Source organism: Mastacembelus armatus, chromosome 3, assembly GCF_900324485.2.
Source record: "Mastacembelus armatus chromosome 3, fMasArm1.2, whole genome shotgun sequence".
Classification (NCBI taxonomy): Eukaryota; Metazoa; Chordata; class Actinopteri; order Synbranchiformes; family Mastacembelidae; genus Mastacembelus; species Mastacembelus armatus.
In genome coordinates, this window is record NC_046635.1 from 5,218,407 (window position 1) to 5,243,109 (window position 24,703).

The 24,703-nt window shown below is 38.3% G+C and overlaps 1 protein-coding gene across 6 annotated transcripts in view; it reads left to right on the forward strand.

The window, feature by feature from the left end:
* pde8a (phosphodiesterase 8A) overlaps positions 1-24,703 on the forward strand; it is a 39,885-nt gene extending 15,182 nt beyond the window's left edge. For 3 of the 6 annotated variants that reach the window (XM_026319758.2, XM_026319762.1, XM_026319760.1), the window contains 21 exons: positions 4,115-4,171; positions 7,180-7,370; positions 8,474-8,530; positions 8,736-8,790; positions 9,043-9,131; positions 9,361-9,439; positions 9,796-9,936; positions 11,354-11,442; positions 11,600-11,651; positions 11,745-11,787; positions 13,170-13,247; positions 13,426-13,496; positions 14,633-14,797; positions 17,394-17,442; positions 17,632-17,767; positions 17,875-18,073; positions 19,608-19,825; positions 20,487-20,619; positions 21,436-21,600; positions 21,725-21,854; positions 22,555-24,703. In XM_026319758.2, coding sequence (XP_026175543.1) covers positions 4,115-4,171; positions 7,180-7,370; positions 8,474-8,530; positions 8,736-8,790; positions 9,043-9,131; positions 9,361-9,439; positions 9,796-9,936; positions 11,354-11,442; positions 11,600-11,651; positions 11,745-11,787; positions 13,170-13,247; positions 13,426-13,496; positions 14,633-14,797; positions 17,394-17,442; positions 17,632-17,767; positions 17,875-18,073; positions 19,608-19,825; positions 20,487-20,619; positions 21,436-21,600; positions 21,725-21,854; positions 22,555-22,661 — 2,304 coding nt within the window. In that variant the 3' untranslated portion in view covers positions 22,662-24,703. Of the gene's footprint in view, positions 1-294; positions 317-386; positions 457-4,114; positions 4,172-7,179; positions 7,371-8,473; positions 8,531-8,735; positions 8,791-9,042; positions 9,132-9,360; positions 9,440-9,795; positions 9,937-11,353; positions 11,443-11,599; positions 11,652-11,744; positions 11,788-13,169; positions 13,248-13,425; positions 13,497-14,632; positions 14,798-17,393; positions 17,443-17,631; positions 17,768-17,874; positions 18,074-19,607; positions 19,826-20,486; positions 20,620-20,706; positions 21,396-21,435; positions 21,601-21,724; positions 21,855-22,554 lie in introns of those variants that run through there. The other 3 variants (XM_026319763.1, XM_026319759.2, XM_026319764.2) reach the window with 3 other exon arrangements.

A 24,703-nucleotide genomic window follows, 5' to 3' on the forward strand; every position in this document is an offset into this window, starting at 1 on the left:
GGAGATTGTTAGTGAACAGGGCAGCCATGGACATTTTCCTTAGAAGCATGGGAGGGCAGGCATCCCAAGATTCCCTGCATCCTGGTCCCAGCTCTGTGGTGGAGGAAACTGTTTACTCTTTCTATCTCTCACTGCTGACGTCGGAGCACCGAACAATGTCATCCAATTTCCTGTTTTTCACTTTAGTGGAAAGCCACTCTCCCAGCGTGTATGGTGTGGCGTGTGTATTTGTGAGTGTGAGACCGAAATGCTGGTGGGCTGAAGGAGAACAAGGAGCAGATCTATAGGGCCGGATACACCGGGAGCAGGATATAGGGTCAGAGCCAGCTTTGCTATGTAAATATATGAGGTGTATTGAATGAGAGTAGCAGGAGACTCTCTTGAATGGTGCATGAGGTTACTGTAGACACTTTAGCAGCTTTGATGTGGTCAGATTGGCCTGAACAAGGAGAAAAGGTATGTTATTGATAAATGTTTGAAGCTGTCAACCTGGAAACTGGCAAGAGATTGATTTTTGAGGTTATTTTATTAAATCAAACTTAGGTTTTTGAATTAGGATTCCTCTCTGGTATTTAAACAAGCTAGAAGTACTATCTGGGTAAAGCAGGAAACTTTCCTGAGACCCCCCCCCCAAATAGTTGGGGGGCCCAAAGGCTCCATGTTCATGGCGGGACAATTGGTTTATTGAGATTTATGACGTAGGTATTCACTAGATATGGTGAACACAGATACTTAAGTGAATCGGGTTTTGTCTGTCAGTTTCATATTTGCCCACTGTGTGCCACTGACTCAGTGTTTAGTATCATTGCAGCCCTGGCCTCCCTTACATAGATAGATAGATAGATACTTTGTTCACCCCCTTCTAACAGGTTATATATATAAAACATATATAATATATAAAACAGGTTATATGCTCCTCACAGATAGATATTAAAAATTTGTGGAAAACAGTGTACGGTCACTCTAGAGATATTTGATTTATTAGAGGAAAGGTTTGATTACTGTGCTCTCAACTGGACTAAGTCTACTCTTGTTTATCATTTAATTTAAGCAAAATAATAATAAAGGCCTTAGAGAATAATGTTGGTGATTTTAGATTTTTTGGCTATTTTTTTCTTCAAATACCTTCTAAATCATCACATTTTATGAGAAACAAACATGTCACTTAGTGCAGTAATGTGGCTCACTGCTGTGTTTTCAGACAACATTGATGATTATGGCACAAATGAATAAGCTAAACCAGGTTATGGATTTACAGATATTACTGTGACTACAGTAAATTCTCTGTTGGATTTACTCTCTGTATTGTGGAAAATAGGAAAAAATATAGAAAATCATTATTATAATCTCATTATTATTCCCCCCGTTTATCTTTGTCATGGTCATTTTGGAGACTGCAGTTTTTTAGAGCTGTTGAACTGTGTTTTGTTTTAGTGACAGATATTGATATAAATGGATTGGATATATTATAATAACACTGAACATTATCAATTAAATGAATGGAAGAATTATTACAGGACTTTTGTTTTTGGTCAAAATTAATTTTAGCCAGGTGTACCTAATAAACTGGCAGCTGAGTGTACTGTATAAGCAATACACAGAAGATGAAGGGACCAGGGAAGTCGATTGCCGCTTACTGACATTTATCACGTAACCTCACTAGAAAACTGAATCAAGACAAACTACAAGGAACAGAATTTAGTGCATTCAGCTTAGACCTCTATTCAGTGTGTTTGCACTGGTCACAACTGCTGCTCAACAAACCTCTTGTGTGATTAACAAGTTGCCCTGTGCATAGAGAGATAAAGAGAGAGGTCTCAGTGTGACTGCTGCAACACAGCAGCATAGCAAAAGGGTGGGACATGGTGTGTATGCCTACGTAACCCATGTCTGTAGTACACGCCTGCCTGGCCTACATGCTCACTCGCTTCTCCTGCTTTGTTTGCCTCTGGATGAGTGCCAGCATGATGTTTGCGGGATGCAAATGCTTGGCTGAGTGATTCATTGCAGTGTGTGTGTGTGTGTACTGTACAAGCAGAGTATGTTGGCCAGAGAGGCTGGCAAACTGGTTCAGCTCTGTGTGTGTGCACGTGTGTGTGGTACACTGGCTATTTGAGTACACAACCTCAGTTTCAATATCACTGGTTGTGTCAGTGTTAGAGAGTGAAGTCTCCCTGGATGGAGACAGAGTCCTGTGCACTGCTCTTGCTAGGCCTCTGCTAGCTGGGGACTGTGCCAAATGTTATACATCAAGACCCTGACCTCAACTAGTTCACAAACACAGCATCACAGCGAAAACCTGTCGATAGGCTCTAGAAGAGAAAATGTTTTGTTTCATCTCCAGAGGAAAATAAATGAGTGGTTTGAATCTCTAATCAAAATGAATAAAGCTGAGGGCAGAGAAATTTACTCTGAATAATTGAAATTAAGTCTGACAACAGGAAAACTAGGTCTTGTTTAGTCAAACTTTCTTGGAAGATTATGAGTTTGTGGCATTTCCATAAGTTCCTGTTGATCCCACCAGTTAAAATGGATTCAGTGATGGTTTATGACCAAGACTTGTCCACACAAACATAAAAAGCCATGTACACACACACTCACTCACTGTAACACACTAATACTGTCTCCAGTCCACGTGAGTCTATAATGCCTGTTTGTGATGGGTCAGATGATCACATATTAGAGTATCAGCTTGTAGCCATCCTGAAGACATGCAATTTATTTGTGGACAACTACAACAAATGGCTCAGTGTCATTGTGACGTCAATTTGGCAACAATCAAGGGCTAATCCGTTTTTTTTTTTCTTTTTTTTTTTTTTTTCCCTCTGCGTTGTGTCATGGAGCTTTCAAAAGGCTTACAATTTAGCAAGAAGTGATTTTCCTGCAACCGGCATACTCTTAAAAATCCTTTCTGTATGTGTAGAAAGGATGTGTGTAGATTGTTTACGGAGAAGAGGAATTCTAGAGGGATGGTGGTCCGAAGGGGCTTGGCTGCTATGGTTACTAACCCCTTAGCTGGGTTGCATTTAGCAGTAAGGAAGATAAATTATTTGCAGACAGAGTAAGCTCATGTAGGGAAAGTGTAATGAGTTAAAAACCTGATTTTATAAAATGTATTTTCACAAATATTCTTTATGTAGTAATTGAATTAGACATCAGATGATTAAGTTGCAGTAGTACAGGTAGATAGTATTAGCTGTAGAAGAGACCTTTGCTTATAAACTGACTAAAATAAAGAGTATTAGAAATAAAAGTATTCAGAAGCAAAATGTCCCATTTGAGAATAACGAACAGGGATGCAACTAATGATTATTTTATTATTGATCCATACAATCCTTTGATTAATTGTTTTGTTCATAAATTATCAGAAAATATCCCAACAATCCTCAACCAAAAGATAATCAGTTTACTGTCACGTATGACCGAGAATATCATCAAATCACATTTTCAAACCTAGAACCACCCCATTTTGGGCACAGTTGCTTATAAATTGACTAAATTATTAATGGGTTACAATTGTCTTTTTTTTTTTTTGTCAACTAACTAATTGATTCATTCAATAAATGTTCCAACACTAATGAGTAGTATATCATAGGTTAGTAATTATTTGAGGCTCTGTATTAATTGATAATATTAAAGGATATGGCTAATTGTTTTTACAGCACTTTTACTCAAAGCCCCAAGTACTGTACTTGCAATTCATTCACGAGGTGGCCTGAAACATAAGTAACCTCACTATATAAGATAGTATGTTGTACATTTTTTGGACTGTGAATCAATAGATATTTCTTCATAAATAACCCACATACTGTATTTTATGAACCATGAGATCTTTCTGTTTTTGGTGGAATATTGTGACATCAAATGGAAAGCTGTTTTTGGAAAAGAGCATTGTTACCACTTTTGTGTACATTGTGTTTTAATAAGGTTAGAAGAAGAGGGAGTGAAGGTACATTGTTGATTTGTATTTTTTATTTTGGGGTAGAGTGGGGCATCTGTCAGACTCTAAACACTGAGGAAGTCAAGTCAACGTTAGCGAAGTGTTCAGTTTTATCAGCGAAGTGTTTATGAAATTATTTATCCTAATCATTGTGTTCTTCTCATTCTCTTTCAGACCACATTAACAGAGGTGCAATTTGGACCAATGAAGCTATTTAAAGACCCACTTCAGGTATGCAAAACATCTCAATGATTGATGTACTTGAATGCATTAATATTTTCCATGGAACAATAGGAGTGCTCTAGTGAAATGTTTATGTGCATATCATTTAGGGGCTTTTAGGTGAGCGTTGGAGCCCAACTTTGTGGCACTGTCAATATATAGTAGCATTTTTCTACATTTACTCTTAAAAAATGTCACCTATTTTTTTCACTGTTAGACCTGCCAAACCTTGTTAAGTGAATAAAGAAAAGAAAGTCCCCATGCAAACATTCAAGAATGGAAGAAAAACTGTTAATAGACATGTTGTGTGCGATGCAGACTTGGGTTGTCAAGGCAACAAAGCCAAACATTTATGACGAGGAACATACCATAATGAACAATGCATGTTATGGAAGAACTGCACAGAGGATTCATAGACCCATTGCGTCACTGAAAATAGGACATTCTGTGACATTCAATGGTTCATTATACAATTTGGTACTGTGCTTGTTCCTTTGGCATGTGTTGCTGCTGTTGTGTGAAAACTTGGAGTCTGTTAAAAGTTTGCTTTGTAGCTTCAATGTGTTTAAATGTGTGTGCAAATGTACAAAATTTAGTTTCATCTCTATTTCCAGGGTACATTTAGGAGCCAATAATCAATTTGTTGTTTTATTTAGTTTGAATTAAAAATGTTAAACGTTTTATGGCCCCAGGCTGCTCAGCTATGATTTGCTGCTTTTATTTACTTATGTTATAGTTAACACTTTGGCTTTGGATTATTGGTCAATCAAATCACATCACTTCAAGACCTGAACTCCTAAAAGTTCTGATGCACAAGCAGTCAGTTATGAAATAAGTAGCATAGCTACTTGAAGTAAAATACAAATTTTTGTTAAAATAAAACAAGAACCACTAGACATAGCATAACAATGGTGACGTGATGTCAGTATGTCAAAGAAAAGCAAAATACAGTAAATCTCCTGTAACTTTATGCCAAGTCCGAGTGCAGAGACTGCTTTATTGTCTGATGCGCTCTAGTGTGACTGCAGTAGGAAAACGAGGTAGAGAGATATCCCCTTCCTGTTTTTGTCACTAACAGCTGATCCTGTCATGCCCTCCTATGCTGTACTCCTCCTCTTTTCTCGCAGTACACAGGATCTGGCTGGGTCCACTGTTTTCAACAATGATGTTTTCTAGACAGAGCAACCAGACCTTGCCAAAATGCCTGCTACCTCTTTTGAACTCTTGCTCCCTTTGTCATTCCGCTACTTCCTCTACCTTTTCCATCTGTTTCTTTTAAGCATGAACAGTGTATCTTCATTTAAAAAAAAAAAAACAAACAAAAAAACCACTTTTGCTTGTATGTGCGTTGGGATTGTTGGATTCTGTTGCGGCCGGGTGTGTTAATGTTGAGCTCGGCGTATCTGTCTAGCCTCAGCACAGTCATGTGAAAAGACCTAATCTCAGCCTATATTACTCTGTCCCTCCACCTCTGCGGGAATGTTGACTTTTCTACCAACATCCCAATGTGGAATTCTGATCTAATTCCCTGTGCGTACCAAACATAGCTGCAGGACTCTGTGGTGATGTATTTATGACCCGGACACTTATTATTGCATGTAGGGAAAATGATGATGTGCGGAATATGGTTTGCATTAGGAATACTGCCACCAGACATCCTTGCTTCAGGCCCGAAGCTGTGTTTTTGGTATTGCATTAAAGCCATCAGAATGAATCAAAAAGACAACTGTCAAAACAACCGATCCTCTAATCCTTCATTTTATGAAGGACAGTAGTTCTAGTTTTCTCAACAAAGTCAGGTCTTTGTGCTTTAGATCAGTTTTACAGGTGTGATGCAAATGTACAACAGCAGAACAAACTTTCTCTTCTTTACGTTCATTCCGCTCCCTGCCAACAGTTGGTGATGACGTCTGTTTGAGAGAGTGACTCATGAATCTGCTCTTAGTGCACCACTGCTCTTGGAAATGGGCCTAAATCTTTGGTTCAGTATTTACGCAAGTAAGGGGTTATATGAAAGTATGTTGGCAGGGAGAGCACGCTCTCAATGGCTGGTTTGACTATAGCAGCAGCAGCAGCAGCAGCAGCACTTTCTGCCACAGACTTGGCAGACCAGTGGGAGGGGTCACAGCCAACCAAGGCCACCTCGACTAATTGTGTCATAGATTAAGGAAGCCGACAATAAAATCTCTGGATCCCCCATGTACGAGATGAGCCTGATCATTTAGGACCTCTCCACTGGAGGCCTGAGGTCGTAGTCAAACACACACTGCAGGCAGATTAGGACTGCAGGAAAAAATGAGCATTAATGTATTTAGTGATGATTTGACAACTGCTGTTGACACAGAGAAGCCATGACATACCGTTGTACTGTAGCTCTGTTTTGTTTTTTACTAAACTATGTCTATAGCACAGGGTGGATTATTTGTAATTAGTTTTCCCTAGTCAGAGTTAAACATCAGTCAGTACAATAGCTTTTATATGTTGTATTTCCAGTTAATTTAAATAGTTAATTTATGATTGTGACAAATGAAACAAATTCTTCATTTTCTTTCAGGTAAAAGTTAGATATACCCTCAATATTACAATGCAACTACAATTCTACTGAACACTACATAAGCTGCTTTATTTGTTTTGCTCATGCAGGACTAATTGTATAATGATTGTATGCGCTTATGTACACATTGTCTGTGATCATGCAATTAGTCATTTGTCATAAAAAAAGTCAGTCCCATATTTTCTGGTTTTGCTGTTTATCTAATTGTAAATTGGATGTCACTTTGGCTAATTTCTTAATTGGGAGCCCAAATAATTAATTGATGATTTATAAAAATAAACACATGAATGCACAATAACAATAAATGGTAGCTGCAGCTTTGTATATAGTATTATATAACATAGAATAATCAATTTAAATTTTAAAATAAGCAATATATTTTTGCAATAGTAGAAGGATGTTGCGGCCATTTAGAAAACTGGTCAATTGGATTGGATGTGTTTAGTCATTTGTGTTTTTGCAGGTACTTTTAGTTTTTGCCAAAGAGGACAGTCAGAGTAATGGATTCTGCTGGGCATGTGAGAAGGCCAACTTTAGGTGCAGCATGGCACGAACCCCGGAGTCGGCTCTTGAATGCTTCTTGGAGAAGCATCATGACCTTGTCATCATTGACCACAGACATTCCAGACACTTTGATGCTGAAGCACTATGCCGGTAAGCATACTTCTACTTCACTTTGTATTTCTGAATTGATGTAGTGCTGTCGTTTGCAATTTTTTTGCCAGATGTGCTCTTACAGCTGTTAGACACCCACCATGTAAATGTGTGCATTGAATGGATCAAAATCATTTGACCTTGTTAATTATTTAAAGTTTTATATTGTTAAAATATGTTTTCAATACAGTTGAACTTTGAGGTTTTAGCTGGCCTGTCAATATGAGTATGAATTCATGCTACAAATGTTTGTTACTATTTATCTATTACTTTTAGATATCTAGTGTTACTGTATTTTAACTGTTTATGAATGAAATTTATCCAACATTACCTCTAGCTTTTTAATTTTTTTTTTTTTTAGCTATGTAATAATCTGTGCAACCTATTATGTGGATTCTTAAATTGTGGTTTCTGTGCCCCACATTTGAGCTGGTTTAGTCTTTCTCTGTACCCCCTTGCAACTGAAAGTGCCCCTGGTTAGAAATCACTGATAGTACATCAGTGCATCAGGACACAGTTCAGCTGAACGACTTTCATTTAAGGGCAATGGCATAATTAAGCCTAGATGATCTTGATGATCTTAATTATAGCCCCCTGTTAATTGTGTTGCATTATATTTAGTAACACATGTCATTGTGCCACTGTGCACAGGTAAATGGGCAGCTAACTCTGTGCTCACTAGCTTTCATCACATGGTACCTGGCAGAGTCATGTCAGTGAGGAATGAGTGCTACCGGCCTTTACCACTCTATCTTTAGCTTCTACCCGAACCAAAAACACACTTACAAACATTTATTTGCCCTGCCCAGTGTGTATGTTAACCCTATTCATTTTGGTCAATCCATATGTTCAGTGTACACGCACAAGCTCTGATGGGAAACTAAAGGCCCTTTATGGCCACTAGCTGGAGAAAACCACAGGCGGATGAGTGGCCCTGTACACTGCATTCTTTCAGAGGACTAGACCTGCTCACAGAGCTACACCACTGGGCTCTGCCTGGGAGAATCGGAGCATGAAAAACCTGAAAAATACATTGATTTGATGCCATGGGCTTTTCCACCAGCCTGCTCACTGGCTAAAAGGCTCCCTCTGTTTACATTCAGGTCAATGAGAGCGGTCAACTCTTCAGAGAACACTGTGATAGTCGCCGTTGTGAAAAGGTACATATAACTTTCTGACCCCCTCTCCCTTTTTGACCTTTCTTGTACATTTACTCACTGTCCTTTAAGTTGCTGAAAATTAGGAGTATTGTCAGAATTAAAATGCATGATTCAGTGGAGGTGTGTTGGCCTGTATCCCCCCTGATGCTCTTGAAACAAGGATTTAAGTCAATGTTTGGGTGTTAACATGTGTTCTCCTTTTAAGGCCAGACAGAGAGGAAGCCTCTGTGATGCCCCTGATCAATGCTGGCTTTAATAGGGTGAGTGAAGTTGCGTGTCGTCTACTGCCTGTATTTGTGTTATTCGTAGTTTATATTCAGCAGTCAATGTAATGCCCAAATCCTGGGTGTAAATCCTTTTTGTTTGTTCAGGAAGCAGATGCATTGAGCTGCCTGTTCTCAGATCATTTATTGCTCATGGCATTAGAGAACCATGACATATCCTGCAATGGCAAAGACTTGAAAATGGGATTTTAAAATGACTTGAAAATGGTGTTGCCCTCTGACCCTCAGAGATATGTGGAGAATGCCAATGTGATGGCCTGCTACAATGAGCTGCTACAGTTAGAGCATGGGGAGGTGCGGGCGCAATTCAAACTGAGGTGAGTCGTGCAGTATTGCTTAGTTTACTACCCTTCTTCAAAGCACTGAGAGAAAGATCTCAGAAACAATATCCACTTGGCAGTTTTCATGCTGTGTTATTGTTAACCATTTTTGCTAAATGCATAAATTTATATTGTATATGTTTATAAATAATATATGATAGATGGTGAACACTGCTTGTTACATATGTTAATGATTCTCATACTATGGTCTGTCTACCCATATAAGGGCTGGAAATGCTATCTTCACTGCTCTTGAACAAAGCCAAGAGGCCATAGAGATCATGTCTGAAGATCAAGTAATTCAGGTGGGTTTCTAATGAACTTTAATACTTATGATTGTTTTATTGTGATGAACAGTTGTCTGCTTTCGTTTTTCTTGTTTTGCTGCTCTTTCTCACCTTTGTAGTCTTTGCAGTTGCTGTCTGTGTCTCTCAGAATTACTCCTTTTGTTAATACTGAAGCACAGAGTCTGTGTTATCAAGTTATGTTCTCACTTAAAGATATGTTTTGAACCTCCTTGAATAGGCAAATAATGTGTCCTATTCCCTGGTGACCATCTTTAACTGTGTCTGAGATCTGAACTGTAATATATGTGATATAATAAACAGTAGATCACCATCTCAGATAAAGCCATAACATTATTGTTACCTCTCCTTCACAGTACGTGAACCCTGCCTATGAATCCATTATGGGCTACCAACAAGGCGAATTAATAGGGAAGGAAATAATTGAAGTGCCTAAAAGTGAGAAGAATAAGCCTGATCTTCTTGAAACAATAAACTCCTGTATACGGAAAGGCAAGGTAATATGGAGCCATTAAAGCATCTTATGATCTACACTATATATTTCAGGTCAAATGCAACTATCAGTGTGATTTTCTTACTCAAGCTCTCAATCAAGAATGTAAACGCCACAGCAATTAAATTATTACCTGCTTGTGATTGTGCTTCATTTTGTTTATGTATTAATGTGGGACAGTGCACAATCATCAACACTGATGTTGAATCAATCAGTTTGAATGTACCAGGGTTAGCTCAACAGCTTATTTACATTCATACTCCCAGCACTATATGGGAAATGACTAAAAAGCTTTACACAGTAAAGGTAGAGTGAATAAATAGATTTGCAACAAATGTTAGCAGCTAGACTTGACCCTCCAACATTGTGCACACAGTGTACTTGTGTATATCATGCACCTCCTTAAACACTGTTGAGAATGTACTTTAATTGAATTCGAAAATTGCTATGTTTTGTGCAGCTCCATATTTCCACAGGCAATGTTTTCCTGATAGTTGCTGCTCTGACTGAAAAAACTAAAATAAATAATACAGTCAGCTCTGGAAACCTCCTTTGTTATTTTGGATATACACACCATAAGCTTAACAAAAAGGATCAAAGATGCCATTGTATTAAGAACTTTAAAAATCACACATAGCTCCATACCTTTTTAAAAAGTTGAAACTGAATCTAAATCAGCTCCAAGATATTCTAGCAATTCAATAAGCTTTTCCCCGTTTACCATGTCATCAGGTTGACAGAGGTCAGTGTATGTATGTAGTCAGTTTTACCAAGACCTAAGTGCTAAGACAATGCAGTCACTTTTCAGATATATCTTTTTACTATATCACTATGTTATCACTATAACATAGATGTCACTATATTGCTTCACAATCTGATCACACATGTGACCACTATAGATATCTGCTCCTGCCTTTGTGTCTGTGCACGCATGCATGCACGTGCATCCATGTGTGATGTAAGTCTGCACCAGCTGCCATCCAGCAGCTTTGTTTCATGTGCACATAAGAACAGCGGTTGATGGCTGCGGTGTAATCTTACTACACAGAGAGCGAAGGTCAGTCCAGACAGGCTAACAGCAGGAAGGGCCCTTTCAAACTGTCACGGCAATCTGTAGGTGGGGGGAGATGAAACAAGCACACTGGACTCCAGGAGCGCTCCCCCTACCCATTAAAGCAACTTACTGCTCTCTGAAATACTCTGACCCACACCACCAAATCTGTACCGCAAACACTGCTATGCTACATCAAGTCCACATCTACTTTTACGACATTTTCAAATTCTATGTTTTGTTTTATTTTTATGATGAGTGGTTCCTAAATATTGCTGTACATTATATGTTTATATGTTTCATTCCCTGTGTGTCTATATGTTTCATTATGATTCTATCTGTTTCTAGCTTATGTTATGTTATGTTCCAGGAGTGGCAGGGGATTTATTATGCCAAAAAGAAGAATGGAGATAGCATTCAGCAAAATGTGAAGATCACACCTGTAATTGGACAGGGGGGGTAAGTGACAGAATGTTGAGGCCTGACTCATTCGGGCTTGCTGAGTTTCAGTTTCCAGTGCCTGAATAAGTCCACTGGATAATATACAGTATGAATGAGTGATGATTATATCCTTTTATTTTTCCTGCTTTACTAAATAGGTTTTTGTCATTCACAGAAAAATCAGACACTATGTGTCTATCAACAGGCCTTTAAATGATAATAATAAGGTGAGATGTGTTTCCGTTTTGCTGATTAGTAATGAATGAAAAGAGCTCTCTGGCCTGCATGTATCAATTTGTTTTTCTCCCCTATCTATGCAGAGTGATAAATCCAGTGAGCGTGTGCAGGCAGAGTCTCAGACAGGTAAGATCTATCCTGACATGATCTTTGCTCTATTAAAATGCCTACTGTAAGACTGCTCAGTCTTAACTTAGCATAAAACTGATATATCTTATGCTGAATAAATCAAGACAGTGGAGTCTTACAGATCTGAGTAGTTCACGTTCTCTCTGCTGAGCAGTCATCTGCATTAGTGAAGTTCTTTCCCTGACTGTATCAATTAATGACCTGCCTCAAGGTTAAAATATCTGTAGGCTGGCAATTTGTTACTAGGAAGCCCAACAGCCACTTCCAGTGTTACACAGATAGTGCACAGTGGATGTTATTAATAAATTGGAGACACATGGTAACCTGAACTTTGGAGCTAGTCAACAAGTCTTGTACCATGCTACAAAATCATAATGTTCTTTGAGGAGTACCCAAGTTTGGTATAATGGTATAAAAACAGTGGTCAGTTTTGTTTTATCTAGCTGAGAAATATCTCAAAGAAAATGAATTCTGTTTTTTGTTGACCTTGAAAAAGTTATTCACGCTTTTATCTAAACTGGACAATTGTTCCTTGCTGTATTGTGGTATCAACTGTAAAGCCAATTCAGAGCTGCAACAGATTTCCAAATGCAGCAGCTAAGCTCCTGACGAGAGAACAAAGCAGGAATCATATCTTTGCTGTGTTGGCATCACCAATTCACTGAAAAAAAGTGACTTTGAAACCTTGCTGTTTGTTGAAGTTTTGCATTGCCGTACAGTGTTTCACAGTAACTCATATGCAACATCCCTACATCCTCCAACTCTTCTGATTAGGGACTCTAAAGTTCAGTTATCCTTCTAGTGTTATGTAAGAACTCTACCAAAAGCGTTTAGTCAACAATCTTTTGCCATTTTGAGAAATGGTTTCAAAACTTTCTTTAAGAAAGTACCGAGAGGCAGAATAACACATTGTTAGTTTCACAGGATTTATTCACAGCAAGAAAAATACAGAATATCTTCAGCCTAACTTTAAATAAAATAGATTATCAGTTTTATTTTCTGTCTGTTAATTTGGCTAATGAGGTTTACTTGGTTTCAGTTTTCAGTAGCTTCTTGGGTTTACAGAAAATTGAGTGTCATGTAAAAAGATAATATTTTCACTTTATTTCACTGTTGCACCCTCTGTTCCCAACTGGCCATTTATTATAATCAGTCATTGTCAATCTAAAAACCTCAAGCAAAGCTTGTGAAAACCCATCAGTTCATTAAGTTGAGTTCTAGGAATCAAAAACAGTGCTAAATTCTGGTTGACCCCAATTAAGGCATCTCATCCTGTTGCCAAGTATGCTCTGATGGGGCCAAAGTCAGCCTTGTCACTGAACATGTGTGTTTGTGACTGCTTGTTAATATAATGTGTTGTTTTTTTTTTCTCTCCCCAGACATCCAATCCTGTAAGCACAAAGACCGGAGGAAAGGTTCTCTTGACGTCAGATCCACGACATCTCGAGGGAGCGATGGTGAGTGTGAAGGGACATGGATGATGGAAAATATGGGTGTTTTTTATCAGCTTTCCAGATGTCTGTTTGCATCAAGTGTTGATTAGACATACAGTCACACTCATTAGCAAGTGGTTGGACAACTACAACTTAATTTGTTGTTGACTCTCTTGTTGTTGACTCACTTTCATGCTGCCAGGGAGTTCACAGCGAAGGCACTCCTCAATGGCCCGAATCCACTCCATGACTATAGAAGCTCCCATCACCAAGGTGGGTTCATCTCCTTCCCGATCATCCCTCCCAGCCACCATCATATGATTTTCCACTTTATACTAATGTTTTGTATCTCATGACTGAACTCTTGGATTACAAAACTGCCACAACTGCCATGAGCACTTCTTGTACAGCTGCTACCACAGTCTGGAGGCCAAACATAACATGTCAAGAAGAGATAGCCACATGATAAAATGCCACATTTCATGTACGAGACAGCGAAGCATGTTGGACCAGAATAACCTGCTTTTTTTTTTTTTTTTTAGTGGTTTATGTAGTCTACAGCCTCGATAGTCCCCAGGGTTGGGTCATATGACACGCTGCAGTTCCTCTGCTGTATCATTTGACTGTGCAGTCAGTCCCTGTAGGCATCATGCTCTTCAGAATAAAGCACAGATAGAACTGCTGGCACTGTATGTGTATGTGCGTAAGCGAGTTAGCTAGAGGTTGTGTTCCTCCACATGCTTGCTGGCTTCGCCGTAGGTGCCCAAGCCTCAAGTTGAAGTTGGAGTAAAATTATAAATCTTTTTGTATGTTTTCTGAACATCACATTTGTCAGGCTTGTCTTTTGAAATTTTTTTTATTTATTTGATATATATTTTACTTAGAGTATTTTTACAATGTAGTATAAATATTTAAGTAAAGAATCTTTAAATACTTCTACCTTCTCAAATGAGATCATCACAGTAAATATGAAGCTATAACTTGGTGAAGGTTTCTTACTCAGCATAAAGTCTGAAAACAGCTAAACAGCATTGCTTTGTCTAAAGGTAAAAAACCATCCAGTTACCTGTACCTCTAATGCACACACACTGTGTCATAATTTGTATTCCAAGTACAAGTTGTGGTTTAACATGGTTTTATGCACAATGCCTTGGTGGGAGCAGTTACTTGTCAATCATGAATGTTTTATCATCTTTTTACTGCTACTCAGTGTGTTTCAGAAATGTTGTCTTACTATTTAGCTGCATGGCACTTTGTGGTGTGGGCCTTTCTGTATTTCTAAACTGGCGAATGTATTCTGATTTTACTTGTTTTTTCTGAATTGTTTATTTCTTTTATTTTATCCGAATTGGCTTGGTCATTTTTTTATAATTATTGTTATTTCTAACTTTCTTATTTTTGTCATCCAGGTGATCAACATCATCAATGCAGCACAGGAAAGCAGTCCCATGCCTGTGGCAGAGGCCTTGGATCGTGTACTAGAGATCCTGAGGACGACTGAGCTCTACTCTCCACAGCTGGGCACCAAGGATGAAGATCCTCATACAAATGACCTTGTGGGGGGGCTGATGACGGTAAGCAGCAAATCCTGTAGAGCACGAGGGTCCTTCAAGAAGTCTGAAACACCCAAACAGCTTCCTTCCACTATGAAAGGATCAGTTCTGATAGGACAACACACGTCAGACAGTTTGGTGAATTCCTCAGAGATAGCATGCATGTCAACATGAATGTCCATGAAGCATTCCCTATGAAGGCACAGGATAATGTGTTAAATGAAAGGAACAGGAGGCAGGAATGTCTGTGTTTGTAAAGATTTCTGTTGTTATTTGGGGAAGAGAGAAAGAGACAGTGGGAGAAATTAACAGACAGCAATGGTGAAGTACAGAAGTAGAAAGAGTGCCAAGTTGGCAGTCTTGGCAACAACCCCAGAGGAAGTGTTAGATTGTCCTTTGTACTCCTGTAGGCTGGAGAGGAAAGCCCCCCCCCCCCCCCCCTTCCCTCCCTCTCCCTCTCCCTCTCCCTCTCCCTCTCCCTCTCTCTGTCTCACACTCACACTCACATGAACCTCTTCCTCTGGACTCCACAGGCCTGGAAACATCCTGTTCTTTGGATCAGATGAATAAGCATGACTTTAGTTATGAAGTACATGTGCACTCTGGATACTCAGAGGCTGAAATGTGTTCAACATTTCTGGGTCTTCTTCAGTAAGATTTCTTCTGTATAGGTGATAAAGGCTGAAACAAATAGAAAATCTTTGTTTGGGATGAAGATGATTATTTATGTACAATTACATTGGTTTATGAAGTGGCTGGTTGCATTTTTATTTTCTTGGCCTTGATTTCCAGTTTATTTCAGTGAGCTGTGCTGCATCTGAACTCAGATGACCTAGTTAACATTAAGAGACAAGCTGCCATCTTTCTAGGGAGAAATTCTTAAAATAGCCAGTGTCTACAGAAGCAGCGCCACCATGGGACAATGCTGGGGTCAAAGATGAGCCAGTCTTCTCTTCCTTTTTCACTTGTAAAATAAACATTTCACTCTGCAACACACACCCATGCAGGCAGCAACACCCAAAAATATACTGTATGTCTTGCATCAGAATGACTGGGTGATACACGCCTGTCATTTGATAACAGACGTGGAAAATATACTGTGTGAAAGAAGTGGAGGCCTTAATGCTTGGTGATTTATTTTTTTCTTTATTATTCTTTTAATCTTTTCATATTTTTGTCAGACAATGGCTTGAGGACATTATTATGACACATAACCTTAAATAGTTAAGTCAGAATGATTTGTGACACATTCTTTGATCGACATATTTAACAGTATTTCTGTTTTATTATTTCAATTTGCTATAACAGATGCAAATGGTTGTTGCTAACCTAAAACAAGAATAAGACACTAGCTGTTGTCTGAGGCATTTCTTTGAGGTAAAATGCTTACTTGTGAACACTGATCGATGCAATTCATCCTGTGTTAATCATATATGTCTGTAACAGCTTTCAAGCCATGTTCAGACACCCCCAAATTTAACCACATGGTGGCGCTACAGCAGAAATTAGGAATCACCATTTTCATTTGGATTCATCCTCCAGGTACCATGAATGTCTGAAAAATGTCATGGAATTCTGGAATTGGCCAAGACTTTATTCACCTTCACTTTCCACAGCAGATGCAGATACAGAACATAGTCCCGGAAGAGCTGGATCAGACTACTTCTAACTGCAGAGTGTGTGATTATTTGGGTGATGAAGTAACATACCTCTGATAAGCCCCATTTGCTATCATAACATGCAGCAATGCCAAGAGGAAGACAACTGTTATAATGAAACAATTTAGTGTAGAATATCTGACATATTATCTGTATTTTCATCCATTTTCTTAATCTACATATTGTTTCAAGCTCAGTTTGCCTCTCTCATCCCTCCACTCCCTCTGAATGCTTGCAGGAACAAAAATGAGGTGTCGGTATAATACAGCCTCCAAAATATTGTCATAGCACAGATGAAAGGACACTCATAAAACTGTTCATTTGGAAAATCAGTAAAATCCATGTTTTTGTTTTTCCCCTCCACTTTATACTGTCAGAATTTTTCATTCTTGCTTCAAATTACATTTCCTTTTGCATCAAGGCATTTAGATTCAAAATGCCATTCTTGTTTCTTGCTTAAATCCCACTGACTTATGATAAACACAGGTGTGCATTTGTCTTCCTTTTTGCTGAAAAAAAAATATTTGAAAATGAGCAACTGAGGCTCCTGTTATCATCCAGGGAGCCATTAACTCCATAGAAATGTTGAAATACAAATTAAAATGACAAATTTAGTTTGTTAGTTAGATTGTAACCAAATACTAATGGTGCCCTGTGGTATTCAGAAAGTGATGATGTTTTCCTAGCTTTGTTTTGGATGGTAATTCCCCTTGACTTGTGGCTAAATTTGGCATTGTTTTTGTTTTAAAGGGCATTGCAGTTTTTGACAGAAGTGATGCTGGTTCTTCTTGAATAGAGCTTAACTCCTTATGTGGCTGTTGAAAAATGATGAATGAAGAATTTAATGAGCTGTGCCAGTCAAGAGGCACACTTTCTAGTGTGGTGTACAGTGTGTATGGCATCAGTTTTTTTGCAATTGCTATCACAAAGCCTAATTCTTTTTTTTCTCATGTTCATAGGATGGTTTACGCAGATTGTCAGGAAATGAATACATATTTTCCACAAAACGTAAGTTTACATAAAGCATGCAAGAGGGATGATGATATAAAGTGCTGTATTTGCGCCATTTGAGTTCTATTTATTTTTATACAGCTCTTTCATTATTAAAAACTAATAATTTTTGTAATTTGCCTGCAGGTAGATTTCTACCCTCCTCTCTTCTAATTGCCTTTTTTCTCATCTCTTCTTTGTTCACAGAGCCACACCATATCCCCAGTCACCTGACAACTCCTCTGTCGTTAAATGACATCCCCCCTCGTATTGCCCAGACCATGGAGAATGAAGACTCTTGGGACTTTGACATCTTCAACTTGGAGGCTGCAACCATGAAACGGTGAGGCAGCAACACAGAGGGACTGTGTCTAATTTTTCTAGTGTGGAAGGAGAGTTTGGGATGAGAGTTTACAGTATGTTAAGCTCCACTGTTGAATCCTCCTGCAGGCCTTTGACCTATTTGGGCCTGAAGATCTTCTCCCGCTTTGGGGTCTGTGAGTTCCTAAACTGCCCCGAGGCCACTTTGCGTTCCTGGCTGCAAGTGATTGAAGCTAACTACCACTCCAGTAACTCCTACCACAACTCTTCTCATGCAGCTGATGTTTTACACGCAACAGCATATTTTCTCTGCAAAGAGAGAGTCAAGGTAAATTTTAAACTTGGAAAACATAGTTTGGATGCTCAGGGTATGACTTCAACTGTTTTGTTTATCACTTAATTGATCATATTTTTATTTTTCAAACAAAAATGGGAAATATTACCATATTTTATGATTGGTATTAAATGTAATATCTTTGGGGATTTCATTTAAACAAAATAAGCTAATTTAAGAAAAGGTGCCACTTTGGGTTTCAAGTTGCTGTTTATGTTAATTCTCCACTATTCCTGATTTTTTTTTTTTTTTTCATAAAGCAAGCAATTAATTAATTCACAAACAATCTGTTTCAGCCTCCATAACAACAGCTACCATTATTAGGGAAGCTTTTAAATGAGTTGAGTTAAATTATTTGTGTATATTATGAAATATTTGAATAAAGTGCCAATGAGCCCTTAGATGTTAAGGTGTGTGATACTGATCTCATTAATTCCTAATAAGTGACATTACAATCAACATAAATCTGTACTACACACAAAAATACTATTACTTGTATTTTCTGTATATGTTTTGATTTTGACAGAAAATTGTTTGAAAGTACTGGACTTTCATGAGTATTTGTGAAACTGTATGGCTATATTATAAACTGTACTGAATACACTGAGCATATTGACTTTAAGCATTAGCATTAGTTGGATGCTGCTGTCCCTTTGTTTCCAAATGGTCACCCCTGGATCAGATGCATCTCTTGTGCATTTTTGAGTGTCAGGTGTCCCATCTGAGCCTCCATTATCCTAGAGAGTTGTTTTGCCCCAAGTGTGTCAGTGGCTCAGTGACTGGTTGTGGGCATGCACTGGCTAAGGTGATTACCAAACCGTTTATTTCTGATCTCAGTGGAGTGATGTTTCATTGGTTTAGACATTGAACTGTGAGGTTACATCATCCCAGGTTAATGACCCCCTTAAACTGTACAGTCAGGTTAGCAGGACAGTTACACTGCAAAATCATTTCTAAATGAAGATGGTACCGAACCCACTAGAGTAGGACAAAAATATATATGCATACACAGCTAACACTGGAACCTCTTATTACAAATCAATTTCCACAGTTTAGACAAGGGCAGAGTCAAAGTATGTATAAGGCTGACAGAGGCGTCTGTCACAGAACAGGAAGACATCCTTGTAAGCCTTGGATCAGCGGGCTTTGGCTTAGTAAATATGGTTTACTACCTTACTGCATCAAGCCCTGCTTTGCATGGAAAGAGATACTGGAGCTGCATATTATTCCTAGAATCTCCCTCCTCCAAGTGATATTTCCTCTCCCAAGTCTGCTTCCCATAATGACTTAATCAAATTAAGTGGGTCTATACTTAAGTTATGATTCTGGGTGTATAATTGAGTCATACTTTTTCTTTTCTTTTTTTTTTACTTTTAAGTGTTTGAAGTTTTTATGCAGTTGAAAAACTACCCAATAAGATAATTCTAAAACTAATGATGTAATATATTATGCCTTGCCTTTAATGCCCAGCAATCATTCTAGTATCATATTTTGAGTGTTTTTTTTAAAATATTGTTTAACCCAACAGCAAAGTTTGGATCCTATTGACGAGGTGGCTGCCCTGATAGCTGCTACTGTGCATGATGTGGACCACCCAGGCCGCACCAACAGCTTCCTGTGTAACGCAGGAAGTGAGCTCGCCATCCTCTACAATGACACAGCTGTGTTAGAGAGCCACCATGCAGCGCTGGCCTTCCAGATCACCACAAGAGATGATAAGTGCAACATCTTCAAGAACATTGAAAGGTAGAGTCATTTAAAAGGAATAGGTCACTTCCAAAAATAAAAATTGTCATTGTCTGTTCATGCTTTGGCTATACCAAGCCAAATTTGTAATGTGTGGTATTTGGCTATAGATGAAATTTAACTTGACTTGTCAATTCATAGATAAATTGAATATCATGGAATCACCAAACATAGTCAAATTCAATCATTCTCCTAAAGTACTGAAGTTAAAGACCATTTCAGTGGCTACAAGTGGGCAAAGCCTAAAATACCCATCAAAAAAATATTTTCTATGTAACAGACTATTTGTATGTATTAACATGCAAGATTGACAAAAAACATATTATGTATTGAATTTATTTTATAAAGAAATTGTTTGTGTTATACTTATGACCTGAAGAAAACTATGTGTGCCAATGAAAGCAATACTGTGTGTGTGTGGTAATGTGATTTGAGTCCCAAAGCAGAATAGCTCACATGTGCTGGTCCCCTCAGAGGGGGAAGGTGAACAAAGCATCCATTCATTGCCACTGTCACTGCAGTCAGAAGAGGAATAATGTTCACACGAGTTCTTATGCCATTTACCACACTGTCATTTCCCTGTCTCCATTTTCTTTTTCTCCTTTTCCTGCATTCCCCGCCTCCAACCATCTGATTTCTGTTCATTGCTAACTCTCTCTAGGAATGAATATCGAACACTACGACAGGCCATCATTGATATGGTGCTCGCAACTGAGATGACTAAACACTTTGAACATGTCAACAAATTTGTCAACAGTATCAACAAGCCACTGGCTGCTCTGGAGGAGAATGGGGTGAGATTAAAAATGAAATCATGCTGAAACACATTTATACCTGTGTAGAAATAATACTTCTAATTTTAGCATTTTTTTTCTAAATAGATCAGTTTTGTTTCAGGACAGGAAGGACACCAGGAGCTTTCAGACACTTGATAAACACAGCTATTGTAATCTCATTCTGTCACACACTGTTGTAGAAGCTCAGGCCAGCAGTATGCAAGCAATAATAATTTAAGAGTTTGGGGAGAGAATTTTACAACTTGGTAACATCTTTCTCGTCCTGGTGTGGAATGCTTAACAGAAACATTTAAAGGTTCTCTTACATTTTAAAGGCAGGAATGATAGGATCTGTGTGCTGCTCTTTCTCTGCATTCTTATATTGAATACAGTCATTTTAAAAAGTGGTCAATCTGGACAAATTGTGTATTTAATTTTTTAGTGTAAGTTGTAATGGATGCTTCAAGAAAAAGGTGTATGGCTTTTGCCTCACACATATACTATCATTAAATTGTAGCTAATCCTTTGAGATTTCTGGAATAGAACAGAGACCTCAGTCATCTTGGCTCAGCAAACTAGACCTTTTGTATTTAACATTTTTTTGTCAATTCAACCTTGAAACAAACAGTAGCCTGCAAATCATGTGACATGTGCAGAAAGCGTGCCACACTCTTTTACATGTAAGTGTAACTCATAATGAACATGCACTGAATAGAGGCTCTCCTTCATGAAAAAACTAGACCCTTTATCAGCTGTACTTTATCTTCCCAGTTTGGTTTATATACAGCTAATGTTGAGCTTCTGTTTTTTTGTTTGTTTGTTTGTTTTTTTCAGGGAAACAGTGATGAGGAATCTGTCAAAAGCATTCTGACATCCCCCGAGAATCGCATTCTTGTCAAGCGGATGCTGATTAAGTGTGCAGACATCTCCAATCCATGTAGGCCTCAGGAGCTCTGTATTGAATGGGCTGGACGCATTTCAGAGGAGTATTTTGCACAGGTAATGACAAAAAAATAACATGGTGTCCATGGTGTTTGGAGTTGGGAGTAGCAGGTTATTTTTTTATTATTATCATTATTATTATCATATGTAATGATCACTTGTCCTCTTGTCTCTCGTACAGACAGATGAGGAGAAGAGACAAGCTCTACCAGTGGTCATGCCTGTGTTTGACAGAAACACATGTAGCATCCCAAAGTCCCAGATATCCTTCATAGACTACTTCATTACGGACATGTTTGATGCATGGGATGGTAAGACTGCACAGCAGGATGCACTAGAAATACATATACTGCCATCTTAGTTTCCATTTAGTTCAACTATATTTTCAACAAGGAATTTTTTCATGATCAAGAATTTTTAACAGACTGCTAGAGTAGAATATCAGCAAAGACACACACAATTCAAAAACACAACACAAATAATACGCAAAGGACCTTTATTTCATCGAAGAAGTAAGTAGCATGTAGAATGTCTGACTATAATATTCATAAATCTTCAAAAGGAATGACAAATATCCTTATATTATGTTATATATACAACTTTCAAAGTTGCAATTGAATCATTACAAACAAGACTTTGTACCTACAGTTTATTAGGAACCAGTGTTGGCAGACATCCTGAGCTGAAGTATAAAACTCACTATTGAGAGAAATAGTTGGATTGGTGCATTCCTATTTGTTTTTTGCAAAAATGATTAAATAATATAATGGTGTAGATTAAAAAAAACATTCTTTAAAAACTGTCGAATCTGATATTTTATAAAATGTATTTAATTAGGTATTCTTATTCAGATTGAGATTTTTTTTTTACAAGAGACCTCAAAAACAAGTGACATATTTAAGGGATATGTAAGGATTATATGAAGATGTTAACACAATTTAAATGTGAGCAGAGAAGCAAGGTAGTTTGGAAGCTTTAGCAGGTTATATTTAACTTCTTTTGTCTCTGCAGCTTTTGCAGACCTTCCCAATCTTATGCAGCACTTGGATAACAACTTCAAGTACTGGAAAGGCCTGGATGAGAAGAAGCTGCACAGCCTGCGACCGCCTCCAGAATAGGCCTTGCAGTGTTCAGCCCTCAGACTCTGCAGTCCAGGGCAGCTGTCCTCTCTCCTGCTGGGGTGTCTCTCTCCCTGCCAGCCCAGCCAGCCAAAGGCCTCCTCGCCTTCACTCTCCTGCTTCTGTAGCACGCCAAGCGTCGACATATTTGATACAGAAAACATAGAAGGACTTCCTGACAGGTAGTTGCAGCAGTAACATTGCTGGCTTTACAACCCTGCCAGATGGAAACTGTGACAAATGGACACAGACACATAGCATCTTTATGAACGTCTTGTGCCTCTTAGGCATTCGCAGTGTAGCTGGTCAGGTGACATGACTGAGCGAGGCCTCCTGGCAAAGCCTCCGTCCCCCGATTACCATGTGGGCTTTCCTGTCTGCCTGTGAAGTTGCTGTTTGAGTAAAAACTGCTTGTTTACTGAAGGAGCAAACAACACTGGAGGAATGGATGGAAATGTGGTCTGGATATGAAGATGTCAATGTCAGGCCATAAAATCACCTCTGACCTACATCCCTGTGCTTGCAACAAGGCAGGACTTCTCATTTTGCCCCTAGAGGCCACACCATGAAAGAACGCTCCACCGCTTTTGTTTTTTGTTTGTTTTTTTTGTTTTTCTTTTTTGGCACTATATGTCCTTCAGAAACACATCCAAGTTGACAGAAAGCTGTCATGACAGACATGTGAGAGGTGATGCTTTCTTTTTGGATCAGGGAGTGGATTTTCACTTCAGGCCACTGCTGAGAGACAAAAACCTCAACATCATGATCATAGGTAACTAATTACAGTTGATTTGGTATGTTAATTTTTCTTAGATGTTCCATATTTTCTATATTAAAAATTAATAAATAAATTAGTTGATAAATAAGAACAACATAAATTTAAACGAGAGAGAAAAGCCAAAGCTCATGAAAACAGACACAGCAACTCTCAAAAATTCACAACTATTATTCATATGAAGCATTACCATATTAAACATTTTTATTTTCTTAACAAAATTACAGTACCAGTTTGAATGAACACTTTTGTATTGCACTGTAAACAATATTAGAAGATTCTACGTCCAGGGATGGGATGTTGCAGTGCAGAATAAGCTGTTATTGATGATCACCAGGAGTGTGTGTGTGTGAATGTGTGTGTCTATGTGTGTGTCCATGTTTGTGTGTGTGGGCATGCGTATGTATGTGTATGTACGTCTGGATCTATGTGTGGGTGTGTTTGGGTTGTAAGTGTGGGTGCGTGGGTGTATTAATGGTTGCAACAGTCCCTTACTCTTGGTTTAATGCTGTAAACCGCTTGACATTTGACAACAGCAGAAATATGTGAAAACATTTTGGACTTGAAATTTTTTTCTCCCAGAAATTTTTGTATCTGGTTTATCCTACTGAAAAGACTGCCTTATTTTATACAATATTTATACAGTACATCCCACTGTGCAACTGCAATGGACATCTGGAGTTTTTATCATAACATAGTCAGAAGGTTATGTTCAAGAAAATCTCAATATTTTTATAGACAATGAATTTTACACTGGATTTGCAGCAAATGAGATCAACCATTATAGCTATCTGAGTACCTGTGAATTGGGTGGTCACACATAGCATGTATACAGAGAACTTAATGGTTATGAAGGATGTGGATCACAGAGTTGTCTATCACTGTCTTTAAGCAGTCTCCCAGAGGCCAGCTTGCATTGATTTTTGATCAAACATCATTCTGTTTTGGCCACTTGTCCAACATCTTTATGCACAGACCCAGGGAACAGCTTTTTGTTTGAGGTTGGTTTCAGATTAGGATACTAATATATGTTAAAGGTTGTTGCTTATTAAGAATATTTCCTCTTTAACCAGTATAAATGCCATAACAGCTAAGCAAATGATGGTTAATAAGATGTATTGCCCTCAATTATTTTTGTTTCTCTCTTATGACAGAGTTGTACACTCAATCAGGGGATTTGTTTGTTCCTTCTGATTCACATCTTGGTCTGAAGGCACGGAGAAAAATTAGAAACTATTCAATGAAAAATAAAATAATGTAAATTATA